General features: G+C 41.0%; 1 protein-coding gene across 1 annotated transcript in view; it reads right to left on the bottom strand.

Annotated features, from left to right (window-relative positions):
• Positions 1–12,877, bottom strand: part of LOC103477833 (forkhead box protein O6-like) — a 38,730-nt gene extending 25,853 nt beyond the window's left edge. The window contains exon 1 of the mRNA XM_008431136.3: positions 11,037–12,877. Within this exon, the coding sequence (XP_008429358.1) occupies positions 11,037–11,525 (489 nt within the window). The 5' untranslated portion in view covers positions 11,526–12,877. The remainder of the gene's footprint in view (positions 1–11,036) is intronic.
• Positions 12,878–13,912: the final 1,035 nt, after the last annotated feature.

A 13,912-nucleotide genomic window follows, 5' to 3' on the forward strand; every position in this document is an offset into this window, starting at 1 on the left:
CACGCTCCACTTTCTCCTCCCACAATTCTTTGGCCCGTGACAGGAGGGTGGGGAGGGATGCTTGATGGACAGGCTCAGAGAAGCAAGCGACCCGGCACACCACTGCCAGGAAGGGTCTGGAGATGGAGTGTTGTGAAATACGTCGTTTACGTCGGCGTACATCATCTCTTTCTCAGGGACAGACGTGGCAACGTGCACGCCCGTAAACACGCACGCACGAGCGCAAAGCCATCAATCGCTTGCATACAGGAAGAGGTATCAGACAGGGAGAAAAATTGAATTAGGAAATATGGGCACCGTGATTTGTGGAAAGGCAGTTTTGAGGCAGGGAGAGAAAATACAGCTTGGAGCGCACTTCATCTTCAAGCGCGGCCAAAGAGGAAGAAGCATCTGTGTTGTTTATCTAAAGCTCCCCCCATCTAGTTACAATGGCATGATTTGAAATATTCATATACATGTATGACAAGATCAGGCCCATTATGCTGATCTCTCTGCAGGGCTTCACTAAATGGACTGAATGGAAAGCCATCAGTCAGTGTAAATTACAGTATGAAGACAAGATGCATTACATAAGCTTATAGATGGGCATGAAGAAGGGTATTATTGTAGTGTGATATCAATCACGTTCTACAATGTCATCAGTATGATAATATGCCATGGGCGATTTCAAGGATAAACCCACCATTATAATATTTCACAAAGCTTATAATGAAAGAAAAACCTATTAGGAATTTTCTGTGCTTCATAAGGTATTATGGCCCATTTTTTAGATGAATCTGTAACAAGATGCAAGGCGGTAAAGAATTAAACACAAACAATATGCAAAAGACCGGGAAATAATTATCTTCTTTTTACTGAAATGTTTGGATTGTTTTTATCAAGAATTAGCGGTGGGTGATATGGACTTTACGGATTTTATTGCGGTATTTTATGGTACAATTGTGACAGCAATAAATAAATGTGTTACTTACTTTTTAGGTAACTGAACGGCACTGACTGTATTGCACAGCATTTGTAGCACCAAACACACAAATATTGTTCCTGAAAAATATTCTAATTCACATGAGGCTTCTTCGGGATGCGACTTACTTAAAAAAAGTTTAAGTTTTGTCACTAAGTTCCACACAGTAACGACATTTAATAATATTTTTGAATTTGCTGATATTAATTGTTGCTCCGCAAACATTGGAGACAATAGCAAAAATAACATTTCAGATTATACTGTCAGTCATGATAAAGTGAAATTTATCATGACAATGATAGATCAAAATTCTTATGCTCAAAAACCTTTCACAATAAATGGTAAACACCACAATAAAAGCCCACCCCTATTATGAATGACAACATTTTAGATTATTTGTTTGGATTCACCATTAATTTAATAATGGGCTTTATAAACCATCATACAGGCCGACTCTTTGCTGACCAAGATGCTAAAACATTTCATGGCAATGCACAAAGTCTGCATTTAATCGGAGATGTATGAAGCATATCTTTAATTACAAGTAAAAATAGCACATTTGCTGTACGATACGCGATTAAGGCACACGTTAACATGAAGCAGACTAGCCAGAGGCTGTCTCGCTGTGACAGAGGTGAGTCCCGAAGACGGGGCAGAGCAGAGCGGGGCCCTGTAGTGGTGGAGGGGAAAAAAAAAAAAGACAAGAGAGAGTCAACCCAGCGTGACTACCGCCTGCCTGAGTGGAGCAGCCTGCCTGCAATTAAGGTGGAATCAGGGAGAAATCTGCGCTGCCTTGATAATGAGCCTCGTCTGAATTATTAACGAGAGCTGTTCCCCCAGGACCCAGGCTCCCACTGAGCCCATCAGCCCCCCACACCACCACCTCCACCGCTTCCACCACAACACACCCACATGCACACGCAGACGCACTCATAAAAGAGAGAGGAGAGAGGGAGGCACTCACATCTGCAATCACGCAACGTGCACACTGACACAGATAAGCAACAAGCGTGCCTCTACAGACAGCGTCCAAAACTTCAACCACAAAAGAAGGCCAAAGCAGTCAACTCACAGGTGGAAATCTGAACCGTTTCTGACAATTGCACCACAAATATTTCTCTTAAATCAGACAACTGTTTTAGAACAACACAATTCGACGTGAGATACACAAATATCCCACATAGCATTCTTAATTTGACCTTTGATTCTAATTTGTTTAGCTTGTATGGCATCATGGGGGATGCTTTTACTGGTACAGACCGGCTGAACAGCTTTACACTGATTACAAAACAGTATGGATTTGTGAAACCTATTAAAAAAAAAAACAAATATGTATAAGCCATTTTGATTTTTAGACATATTTTCTCATCTTGTTCTTGTGATCCACCACTGATCTCTAACCAGCCACTAACCCCTAAAAAGCAAGTAGATTTTGTGTGGAGTATCTAGAAGGAAGAGAGATGATGGTGTTACCATAGTTTCACTGACAGGTAACCAAGAAGAAGCAAATGAAAGTTTTTGTTCCTCATCTATAAAATGTGGGTATTTCAGGTGCTAGTCAACAACTTGTATCTTTTCTGTGTTTCCTTCCAGGTTGGTTCCATGGAAATAAAAAGAGATCACTTCAGTGGGGTAACTCATAAGGCTTCTCTTGGCCAATTAAATCTCCATGGTATCAAACCAAACATGGCCTCAGAAAGAAATGAACACTGTATTCTGTCCCCGTAGCTAAGAATGGCTTTGTCCAAAACCCACAAGAGCTTAATGAACCCAACCACACCCTCTCAATGTGGCAATTGTCAAAAAGTCGGACAGGTTGCAAAACATATAAACAAATACGATTGCGAAGAAACACAGCTGAAAGTTGGTTCCACTAACAGATAGTCAGCCCATTTGTATCCAAAAAAAAAAGGATTCTTCCGCTGAAGAACAGAGTGTTCCTCCATGGGTGGTTTGAGGTAGTAATACAGTTGTGTGTTTTCTACAAATATGTGTGTCTGAGCCAGAGAGAATACTGGAAATCAACCCACTAAATGGTGCAATGGGAACAGAATAGCATAGGCATAAGTTTAAGTGTGCTAAGGAAAGCAAAAACCACAATTAAAGGCATTGCTGAGGACTTTTGAAGAGCGGTTCTGTTAAAAGTAGATAATAAAATACTGTTGATGTCTTAATTTAGTACAAATCCAGATCAGTTGGCCATGGAGGGCTGAAGCTAACGGCTAGTCTGGCAGCAGGCTTCTACCCTGCGAAAACAACTATAGTCTCAAAAACGTCAAAGAAGTCATGCAAACAAGATTCTAAAAAAAAAAAGAAAAAGAAAAATCATCAAGACATTTGTATCGGGTGGATATTTGAGCATAGCTGATGATTATCACCCGATATTAAGGCATGAAGTGGAGCACCTACTCCACTTCCTGTGTAAAACAAATGCATCCATTTCCTGTCTAAAAAAAATCATTGGCTTCTGTGTAAATGAAAACATGTAAACATTATAATGTTAAACAAGTTCATAAAATAGCATTAGCACAAATATTTGGTGTTTTTTGTGACTGGAGTTGTTTTAATACATTAAAACTCCACTTAGGGTCTGACCCCTCTGGTAACCCTCAGCTTCAACTAATCTGAATTTAAATAAAATAAAAAACTGAGAGCGGTACCTACGTCTTGTAAGATAATACCAGCTGATAAAAAAATAACACTTCACATCATGAGTGTTACATAATCAGCACCTTAAACTACATTGGATGTGCCAAGTTCAAGTGCACTGAGACAGATTACTGGACTTCAGCAGTGGGTAGTTTTATCAGTGGCTTTGACCTTCTAATTAGAATAGATTTAAGATTTGCTTTTGAGTGACCTCAACCTTTTAAAATAGCCTCACTTCAAAAATCGCAAAGCATCTCCATGAAGATATCGCAAATTATTTGGATCTGAAACTAAAAGAGAGATGGGTTGCAAAAAACTGCTTGAGCAGCTGAAGTTAAGTTCAGACAAGCATGAGACACAAATTAACCCAAATATGTCCAAATGGGAATGACAATCTCCTCCTCAAAAAAGCCACTTGCTATCTGATCTGGACAAAATTCAGCGTTGTTATCCTTCTATCTCTGTGGTAATGCCAGATATGAGATTTCCCTCAAATAAGAAGAAGAAGAACACTGCTTGAGGCAAGTCTGGATCGTGGCTAAAGCTCAAAACCTTGACGCTGCAGCTCCCTCTCTTCACCTCAATTGGCCCTTATACCTAAAACCACTGAGACAGAAAGAATGTATAGAATGTCTAATGGATAGAAAGTCAGTGCATAAGAAGAACACAAGAAGATAAACGGGGAGATAAAAAGGGTGTCTGGTAGATATTGTGATAAGAGGCGGCAAAATAATATCAAAGGCAAAGGAATATTGTTTTTCATATTACTCTCTCCTGATTGCTGTCTCCCATATTTGAATGCATGCCCATGCCTTGGTAATTTGCATGTACATTAATCATTTCAGTGAGAAATAAACTGTCACGGCTGCCTGAAGGCTGCTGTAGGAAAGGGGTGGGGGGGTGAAAATGGGCTTCTTGGCATCAGATACTTGATTCAAACGAAATGTACTGCTCGAACCCAAACTGGCTCAGGTAGAAGAGCCCGGGGGAGATGTAAGGTGCTCATAATCCTGCACCATAAATCCGTCCAGTATGCATGATATGCTCTCATTTTGAGTGAGTGTGAGCATGTGCATGCTTCAGTCACATTCCCAAATAAGTTAGTTCCTCTGAGCCAACACGGAGGATAAACTGTGAGTCAACTGAAGGCTTCTGCTCCCCCCCCCCCAGCCTTCTCCACCATCATCAAGTGAGCAAGCATATATCAGGACATAGAAATACAACAAATCAAACATGCAGCCATACACTGAAAGCTTCAAGTCTACTCAGTTATGTTTTTTTTTATTATCTTTTTTTTTTATTTCTCTATTGACTGAACCTTCTTGAGCCACTCCTTAGTGACAGAATTAAGAGATTGTCTTTGTATATTTGAATCAATCGGATTAATAAATACGTTCTGGTTTTTCCTCTCTTTTTGTAAATAAAGATTATAAAATGTTAATCACTGTGATCATTTAAACTCAAAATTGAAACTCATACAAAATTATATACAGACAGAAAAATATATTTATACAAAGCTCATTTTAAGGATTATTTTTCAAATCTAATAAAATACACAATATAATTTCTCAGAAATGATGATTATTACATATGACTATATTTTAAATAAAGAAATGTTATGCCATGGCTATATTATTATATACACAATCATTATGAGGAAGATTTATTACTTGACAGTTGTCCAGTAGATAGTTATTGACACCCTCTATAAGGAGAATAAGGCTCAACAGGTCATTTCAAGTTCACTCCAAGCATAAAGGGAAACTTAAGTGGAAGGAAAATGTGTGGTAGAAAATGGAATGCAAGAAAAAGCAATAACCACAGCTTTAGGTAGATTATGAAGCATAAAAAAGAGTTCAGTGGAGATTCATAAGACTTGGGCTTTGGCCGATGCACACATAGGCTACAACCATTGCTTGTGCTAAGTGACTTTTAAACCAAAGATAGGAGCTTTTTACTTGGGCTAAGGAGAAAGTGGACTGGATTGTCACTATATGATCCAAAGTCTTCTTTACAGATAAGATTATATTCATCATTTCATTTAGAAATTAAAGTTCCAAAGTCAAAGGAGGGTGGAGAGATACAGAATCCAAGTTGCCTGAAGTCATCTGTAAAGTTGCCACAGTTATTCATACAACCTACACATTTTCCATGCATTCAGATTTCCATTAATATGCTTAGATGCAGCACTGAAGAGCCAGCTTCATTACCAGTTATCTTTTTTTACCTCACCCTCCATTTGGAAGATGTCATGTTAGCAGTATTCCCCATGATAATGAAGGCCATAACATAACATTTCTGTTTTTGAACGTTTTTTGGGGTCTTATGTAAAGCTGTATTTTTTGTAAAAGTACATGATGAATTCTTTTAACAGATGTAAGCAATAATCATCAAAATTAACAGAAATAAATACTCAAAATATACCACTCTGTGTGTAATTTATTCATATGAGTTTCACTTTCTGAGCTGAATTACAAAATTGAATTAACTTTTCTAAGCTACAGCAATTTATTGAGATTTCCCCATATATGCATCCAGGGCCCAGTTTCCTCTCACAATCTTGATGCTTGTATTTATTGTTTTTATTTTGCTCTGACTGATTTTTGTCAATAAAGGAAGCCCCATTGACCCTTTGCCCTGCTGGCCCTACACCAACCTCAAGCTAACGTTGCTTTATAAATAACAGTCTAGTCGCCTTGGATAAAAGCATCTGAGTGACTGCCTGGCACTCTCAATGACCTGCTGCACAATCCGCTGGGATCTGACCAGCGCAAGCGCCTGAACAAGCTCTGCCGCTGCAATAAAGCAGAAGAAAAAATGTGAATGTAAAGTATTAAGATGTAGGCATAATCTGCACATAAATATGTATAATATTCTTGATATCCTAAGAAGTGATTATCAAACACCTCTTTATACTTAATACACAAAAAGCATTAATGAATTATGGACTTTTGTAGCCTAGAGCCACTTATACTGGCATATACAATAAAGAAAGCCCATAGCATAACAATGGCATCATCTAACCCCCTCGAAGTTAATGAACTTCCAGACGCCTACGGGGCAATCCCAACACCAAGTGCTACTCCATCATTAGAGGCATTATGAAGTCAAGAGGGAGACTACATATACCATTCTCTGCAGTGACATGCTGTCAGACCGATCACTGGGTTAAAACACAGACGCCTATAGTTGTAGACAGCCCCTCCCCCTGCAGTAGCCCCCACAAAGACACACACTACCAAGCCCTGATGCTTTGTTGCAACTGGCATGTGTCTCCCAGCATACATGCACCAAAGATTTGTCCTTAATGTCTCATAGGGGCGGATGGAAACCAAAATAGTTCAGCTCTGACATGGAGGTGATTCAGGGACCTTTCCTGATTTACTTTTAATATCCAGCAGATTTCTTAGTCTGGTTTAGATCAATTACAGGGTGGTGGCTACATTGTGCCAGTTTAGGTACCAACAAGAAAACCACAATAATCCTTCTGGAAAGTGTAACAGGTAAACAACAACAGAGTTCTAGGTATTCTCCCTCCAGTAAAGAGCTGATTAAAATGCTGTGACCTCAGGACAGCAGTCTTCCTAGAAATCAGAAGGCATTAGGTATTTATAGGAGCTTAACTGTATTGCCTAGGTGAGCAGCCTTACCAGCACCCATTAACAAGCCAGGATTGGGTCTTGTCCAACAAGAGTGGCAGAGGCACAAACAGCTTTTCAAGATTTTTCTAGAACCTCTGCACTTGGTTCTAATTTAGGCGTTACTGGAACTGCCTTAAATTTTGCCTTTGCCTTTAATCCATCGCCCTCAACTCAGCCCCCCACCCCTAAAACTCAAAGTCAAGCTACAAAGCTGTGGCTCCTAATTTCATTTTATTTCATCAGCAGCAACCAACAACACCCTCCTCCTTTTTTGTGCCATAACGGAAAAAAAGGAAGTTTCACATCAAACGTATTTCCTCCAACACAATCATGCTAAGATTAAAATATAATGGATGACAGAAGCGGTGCTCACCAAATTGCAAACATTGCTGTCAAATATAATTGCTTACTATGACCACAAAAATAATATGTAGGTTACAGCATCCTTTATTTTGCAAAAGCTCCGGCAAAGGCGACAGGAATTCTCATGATATAACACTACAGTCCTGGATATTTGCATAACTTTATGCTAGAGGGTTTATTTTACACTAAAAGTTCTGCAAAGTTAAAACTAATTAATAAATTAAAGCCAATCAAAAAAGAGCCCAAAAATGCACCAACAAGTTGACGCATCAGAAAAAAAAAACAACACTATTAATACGTTCTTTGGTCCAAGGTTCCCACATGTGACTTCATAGTGTATGTTTACACTACCACTCTGCCTCTGACCAAAACCAGGTCAGGCCTGTTACTGACATTACCAATGCCTGCTTTAAATGACTTTCCTAATCCCTGTCATTACCTGGTATAGTCAATGTCTCGCCTGTGGACTGAAATAGCCAACAACCTCAGACTGCCACTGTCCAATCCCCCTAATTTGCAGTTTCATAAATAGCAGGCGGGGAATTGGGTGCTGGGGGGGGCAGAGGCCCTGTGGTTGAAGGCAGCTGATGCAGATCAAATGAAACAAAGCTTACCTGGTGACACACCTCACCAGTCAAGATGGCCAAAATCGGGAAGGCTTGGTTTACAGGGGTAGTTCAGAATGGTAGTAGTGAGTTTCTGTTAAACTCTTATAACTCTCCTGAATGTTCATTCAGAAAAATGTCGGCCTCTGTGTTAGGTGGACATCGAGGTCGAAGTTGACAGCTAGTCCTGAGGGGGTAAAGACTAAACTGGACATCAACAGCCTTCAAAGAACTACTCATTCAAAATTGTCAAAAAAGTTAATGCAAAGAATATTTTTTAGCCTTTAATTTTGAACTGCACAATCTGAGATATGAATGCAATGGTGGAATGACTGTTGCAGTGACAACATCAGCTGTGATAAATCCACACATGGGCACCATCAGTGTGTGAGATTTGGGCACCTGCTGCAGTGAAATTTCACTCAACAGGATGAATATCTTATTGCCCTGTAAAGTATGAATTACAGCCATTTAGATTATGATACCTAACAAAATACTGAATCCCAAGCATTCTTTGCAAAGCGGGAGGTGGTGTGCCACTAATGATTGTCCTGAGTGAAACAGTAAGAAAGAAAGACGCTTGTAAAGCTTTTTCAGTTGGTAAGCGTCTGATAAAAAAGTAAAGCTGTGGAGAAAAAAAAAGCATACTCACAGCAGTTTAACACCAATTTGTTAATTTTCCCAATGCCTTGCTCCTGTCAGATGGTTCCTCTGACCAGAAATGTAGAGTTAATTTTGATATCACATTTTAATTCAGTTTCAGTCTAAGCCTTATGACTAAAATGTCATTTAGTTTTAACTGCAATGCAGTTATCTGTAGCCGCTTTGATTTGAGTCCAGTTTCCTGGACTCTGGTCCGGTATCACTTTCACCATATTAAGGTGATTTTTTTTGAAGCACTTTTTAAGCATCTCTTCTAAAAGCTCTGTTCAAAGTTCCACCATCAGGACATCAACCGCTGCTCTGCTGCTCTCACTGCCCTCACTGCCCTCCTCTGGCTGTCCTCAGAAAGCCATAATGAATAGAAACAAGATGAGACTGGTTGGAGAGGCAGATAACATGGGCAGATGTCCAGGAGGTTAGGCTCCCCGCCAGCCGGCCAGCCAGTCAGCAGTGATGGTAAGCTGCGGTCAGTTGTGAATATTTACATTGTGGACAGTTGACCTGTGGTCTCCCACAAGGGTCACTCTGTTGATTTACTGATCCTTTTCAAACGGCTGCATGAAAAAGAATGCAAGCTGACAATTCTCATGGAAACAGGCTTCTTTCTGACAACTGCAATTGATGTGAAAACATATTTGTCCAATATTACATATTTTTTTCTCTTTTTTTGTCACACTTAAGTATTTCATATCATCAAATATAAATTTTAACAAATGTTAAAAAATACCCCTAGAAAACACAAAACGTAGTTTGAACTTTATGATTTTATTTGTGAAGGGTTACAATTAAACTAGCCCTATGTTAAAAAGTATTTGACCCCTAAACCTAATAACTGGTTGTATCACCTTTGATGGCAACAGCTTCTATCTAGCTTTGCTGATGATTTGCAATCGGTCTGTCACATCACTGTAAAGTTTTGTTCCTCTCTTCTCTTCAGTCACATGGTTTGGCCTGTTTAAGGTCATGTCACAGAAATGCAGTTAGAGCAAGAGAGCACGACTCATGGTTCCATCAGTTATAATAAGTTCTTCTGGTCCTGAAGCAGCAAACCAGCTCAGACCGTCACACTACAGTTCGACTATCCATATGTTCTTTTACCGACATGGTTTGTTAGTTTTACGCCAGACGAAACAGAACTCATAACTTCCATAAGTTCCTCTTTTGTCTCATCAGTCCATGAACTATTTTACCCTGAGCTATGGGTATTATCAAAATGCTTTTCTGAAACACTTGTGCTCTTGTTGTTCAGCACTGCTTTATGCCTTGAGGATCTCACACAAATCACTATTTTGCCCTGTCTCTTTCTTATGTGAATCATAAACATCAACGTTAGCAGGCGTTGTGCCTCACATATTGTTCTGGGTTCAACTCATGTATGGAGTGGCTGATGCACTCCTGCCACTCCTGAGAAGGTGTGCCACTAGTCCATGTTTTCTCCATTTGTGGGTAATTGCGCTCACTGCGGTTTGCCGGAGTGCCAATGCCTTAGAAATTGCATTGTGACCATGTGTGGACTGATAGACGTTAATGGTTTTGCTTCCCATCTGTTCATGGATTTCAGTGTTGCATTAAGAAACCCTGTAGCCTACTTCATGTTGTGAGACAGGTTCTCTTGAAGCTATTTGGTGAGTCTGAAGATCTGTTTTCCACACATTCATACACATTGAGCGTATCTTATAACTCTTGCTGATTAAAATAATAATTTCAGAACTACCTTTTGTATTTATTCACATTATTATGGATATAACCTTTTTTTTATAACTTGAAATGTTTATTTGATATTATGGCAAAACCTAGAAGGGGTAAATACTTTTTTTTTTTTTTTTGCTGCTCTATATAAATCACCTCGTGTTCCTGAACTGATGTCGTCCACAAGTACAAACACTGAGGACTCTTTGACTTTCTGTTCGCTGGAGGAACGCGTCAGTCTGTTGCATCCAGAATTGGTGATATATTAGAATGACAGACGGTAGTAATGAACTAAGACAAGATAAGGCATGGCGCCATTCATGCGTAACTGACACAGAATCCCACACTAACATGTGTACAAAGGGGGGGGACCTTAATGAATCAGGGAATAATGATCAATAAACTACTATCACTGATTAACACGTCAAAGCCCGCCACGTTGGTTCGCGAGCTCTCATCGCTTACCTTCCAGCCAGCCGAACTGTTGCTGTCGCCCTTATCCTTGAAATAGGGCACATAACGGACCATCCAGTCGTAGATCTGTGACAGCGTGAGCCTCTTCTCCGGGGTGCTCTCAATGGCGCGGGTAATGAGATCCGCGTAGGACTGGTTCCCCCACGCGTTCCGACGAGAGGACTTGGCTTTGCGCAAGGACCCGGTCACGTCGAGCGCCGCGCCGGCCAAGCACGGGTGCGTCGCGACCGTGGGTGCCGGGGCGCCGGTCGGGTGCTTCAGCTCTGCCGGATTGCCGCCCGCGAGCCCGGCTCTGCACGCCGGCACGTCTTCCGGCTCCACCTTGATGCTGGCCAGCGGGAGACCCCCGCTCACCTCTTGTCCGCCGGGGAAGTCCTCCGGGCATGGCAGTGGCCAGGTGCACGAGCGAGGCCGGCTCTGCGGCTCGAAGTCCGGATCAACCTGATGAGCGTCCAGTTCGTCGTCCTCCATCATCAACATTTATCCCCTTTAGAGGGAAATAGATTAAAATAAAAAAAAAACAAAATGAAGGGACGAAACTGTCCTTAGCAGCACTTCACGTTGGAATCTGCTTTGTAATATGCCTATTAAGCTCAGTCAGAATCAATCAGAGCCAATTCACTGGAGTAGGACAATCATCGTGAATAAAAAAAAAGAAAAGAAAATCACAACCTTGTGTGTAGAGATAAGAGTAGTAATAAAAATAATAGCAATTTCTTGTCCATTTTAACTAGAGTGTTATATTATTGGAAAAAAAATATGTCTTATTCAATCCGTTTCATCCTATTACACTAAGTCTTCAGCGTTCCTCAGCCAGTCACGGGGGCTTTTCATTCCAGTTGCAGCAACAGATGATATTTCAGATAAGGAAGCAAAAGCAGCCGTCGATAAATCCTCCAGAAGACAACGTGAAGAATCAGGAAAGAAGAAGATGAGGAGGGGGTTTTAAAAAAAAAAATCACCAGGGCTGTGCAGAGAGCATCCACTGAGGCGATAATGCGTGATTACCGTGAATTATTAAATCTTCCAGTCTGCACGGATTACGCTGGCAGCGACATATTCAAGTCCATTCAGCCTGAACAGCACCCCAACTGTCTGCAATTATAATGAAGAGGCGTGCGCATGTGACGAATCGATCATTTCCTTGGATGGGAGAAGAAAAAGAATAATATAGATATATAAAAAGAAGAGAAAAAAATAGCCCGGCAATCAAATCTCGCATCCAGTTGTCAGGGACGAGAAAATTGGCTTTTCTCACACCTCCTTTTTGCTCCTTCCTCTCTCACTCTCTCTCTCTCTCTCTCTCAGATGCCACACATGTTCTCATTTGCTTACAACTCGCTCCCGTCGATGTGAGCCGAGGATGACGCGCCGGCGCTGTACTATATAGTAGAGATGCTGCCAATTGGAGTGCGCTCACGGAATCAATACTCTTCGAACATGATTACAGCGAAATCCCCGACTCTCTCTCTCTCTCTCTCTCCCCCCCTCTCTCTCTCTCTCTCTCTAACGCTCTTTTTTCTGTGTCTGTCTCATATCCACCATGTCTATTGCGAAATCCTTAAGAACAACTCAACATATTTCTTAGTGCGTCAATCTATCTTCAACGCGTGATCCAAAGAAAGGAAAAGCAAAAGGAATGTGCCAGAATCAGAGATCCCTCCACAAATCTTCATGCTTTTTCTTTTATGTTTGTTTGTTATGTGAAATAATAAAAGCACGACCCGTGCGCGTGACGAATTGTCCAGTGCGCGCCGCGCGCTGCGTCCAAATGCCCTCCAGGGAGAACTTGGCGGTTTCACCTCCGCTGATTATTCGCGAGCAATACCTCAGTGAGTGTAATTTTCTCTGCCGATTAGACAGATTTAGTTCAGATTAACGGAGATTAGGTAACCCTAGATTCTTAATCCCGGGAGGAGTGGACTGAAGTGGGGCTTTTCAGAGGTCATCATGAAAAGGGGAGAGGGGGGAAAAAATATTCAGCTCCATAATCACACCAAGTGAGACAAAAAATTGTACAGACTATCACGTAGGTTTCAAAGACCATGTGCCAGAGTCAATAGGTCGGACTTACGTGCGCAATTCTGTGGCTGTCCTGACCGAGACACGAAGGAGAAGATGTGTGTGGGGATGGGCAGGGGAGGGGGAAGTGTGTGTGTGTGTGTGTGTTGGGGAGGGGGGAAGGGAGGGTCGGTGTTCACCATCACCACGCTCTTCTCACTACCCTACTGGGTGGGCGCTCAGGCACAGGTGCTCTTATCGGATTGGCTGCTAATTTCATTATTGCGCTTAAGAGAAATCTGGGTGGATACAACTCCAACAACCTCGCTCTTTATTTCAGTCACTGAAATAAATAATAATGCACTTTCAGATTTCCTAGGTGACGGTTCCTAGGTGTAGAATGTTGCCTTTAAACTTAAATACATAACCGAGCAGATATGCAGGTGTGGACACCTACATCTTGTATACAGGTATATAAAAAATAGTACAAAAAGAAGCTTCTTTGGCAAATCTCACAGGGAATAAATTAAAATCGGAAGACTGAGATGGGCACAGTAGGAGATTGATTTTGTTTCTGGTGAGTAATTTCTGAGCTGGTGTACAACGCAGCACTCACAAAGTTCCTAGGATCAATGGACGGGAAATAGTCCCACAGGATCACAGATCCTCCGCTGTACTTAACAGTTGGCATGAGATGTTTTCTTTTTCCATATTGCTTTGCACAATAACCTCCTGAACTGTGTGTTTGGCAAAACTTTTAATCTCATTATAAATTTACCAACAGACAGTTCTTGTTACAGTCCAAGAAGATTCCACATGCTTGTTTGTGATGACAAATAATGTCTTTTCCCAAACAACTGTTTTGT

Source organism: Poecilia reticulata, chromosome 16, assembly GCF_904066995.2.
Source record: "Poecilia reticulata chromosome 16, P_reticulata-male-v2, whole genome shotgun sequence".
NCBI classification, from domain to species: Eukaryota; Metazoa; Chordata; class Actinopteri; order Cyprinodontiformes; family Poeciliidae; genus Poecilia; species Poecilia reticulata.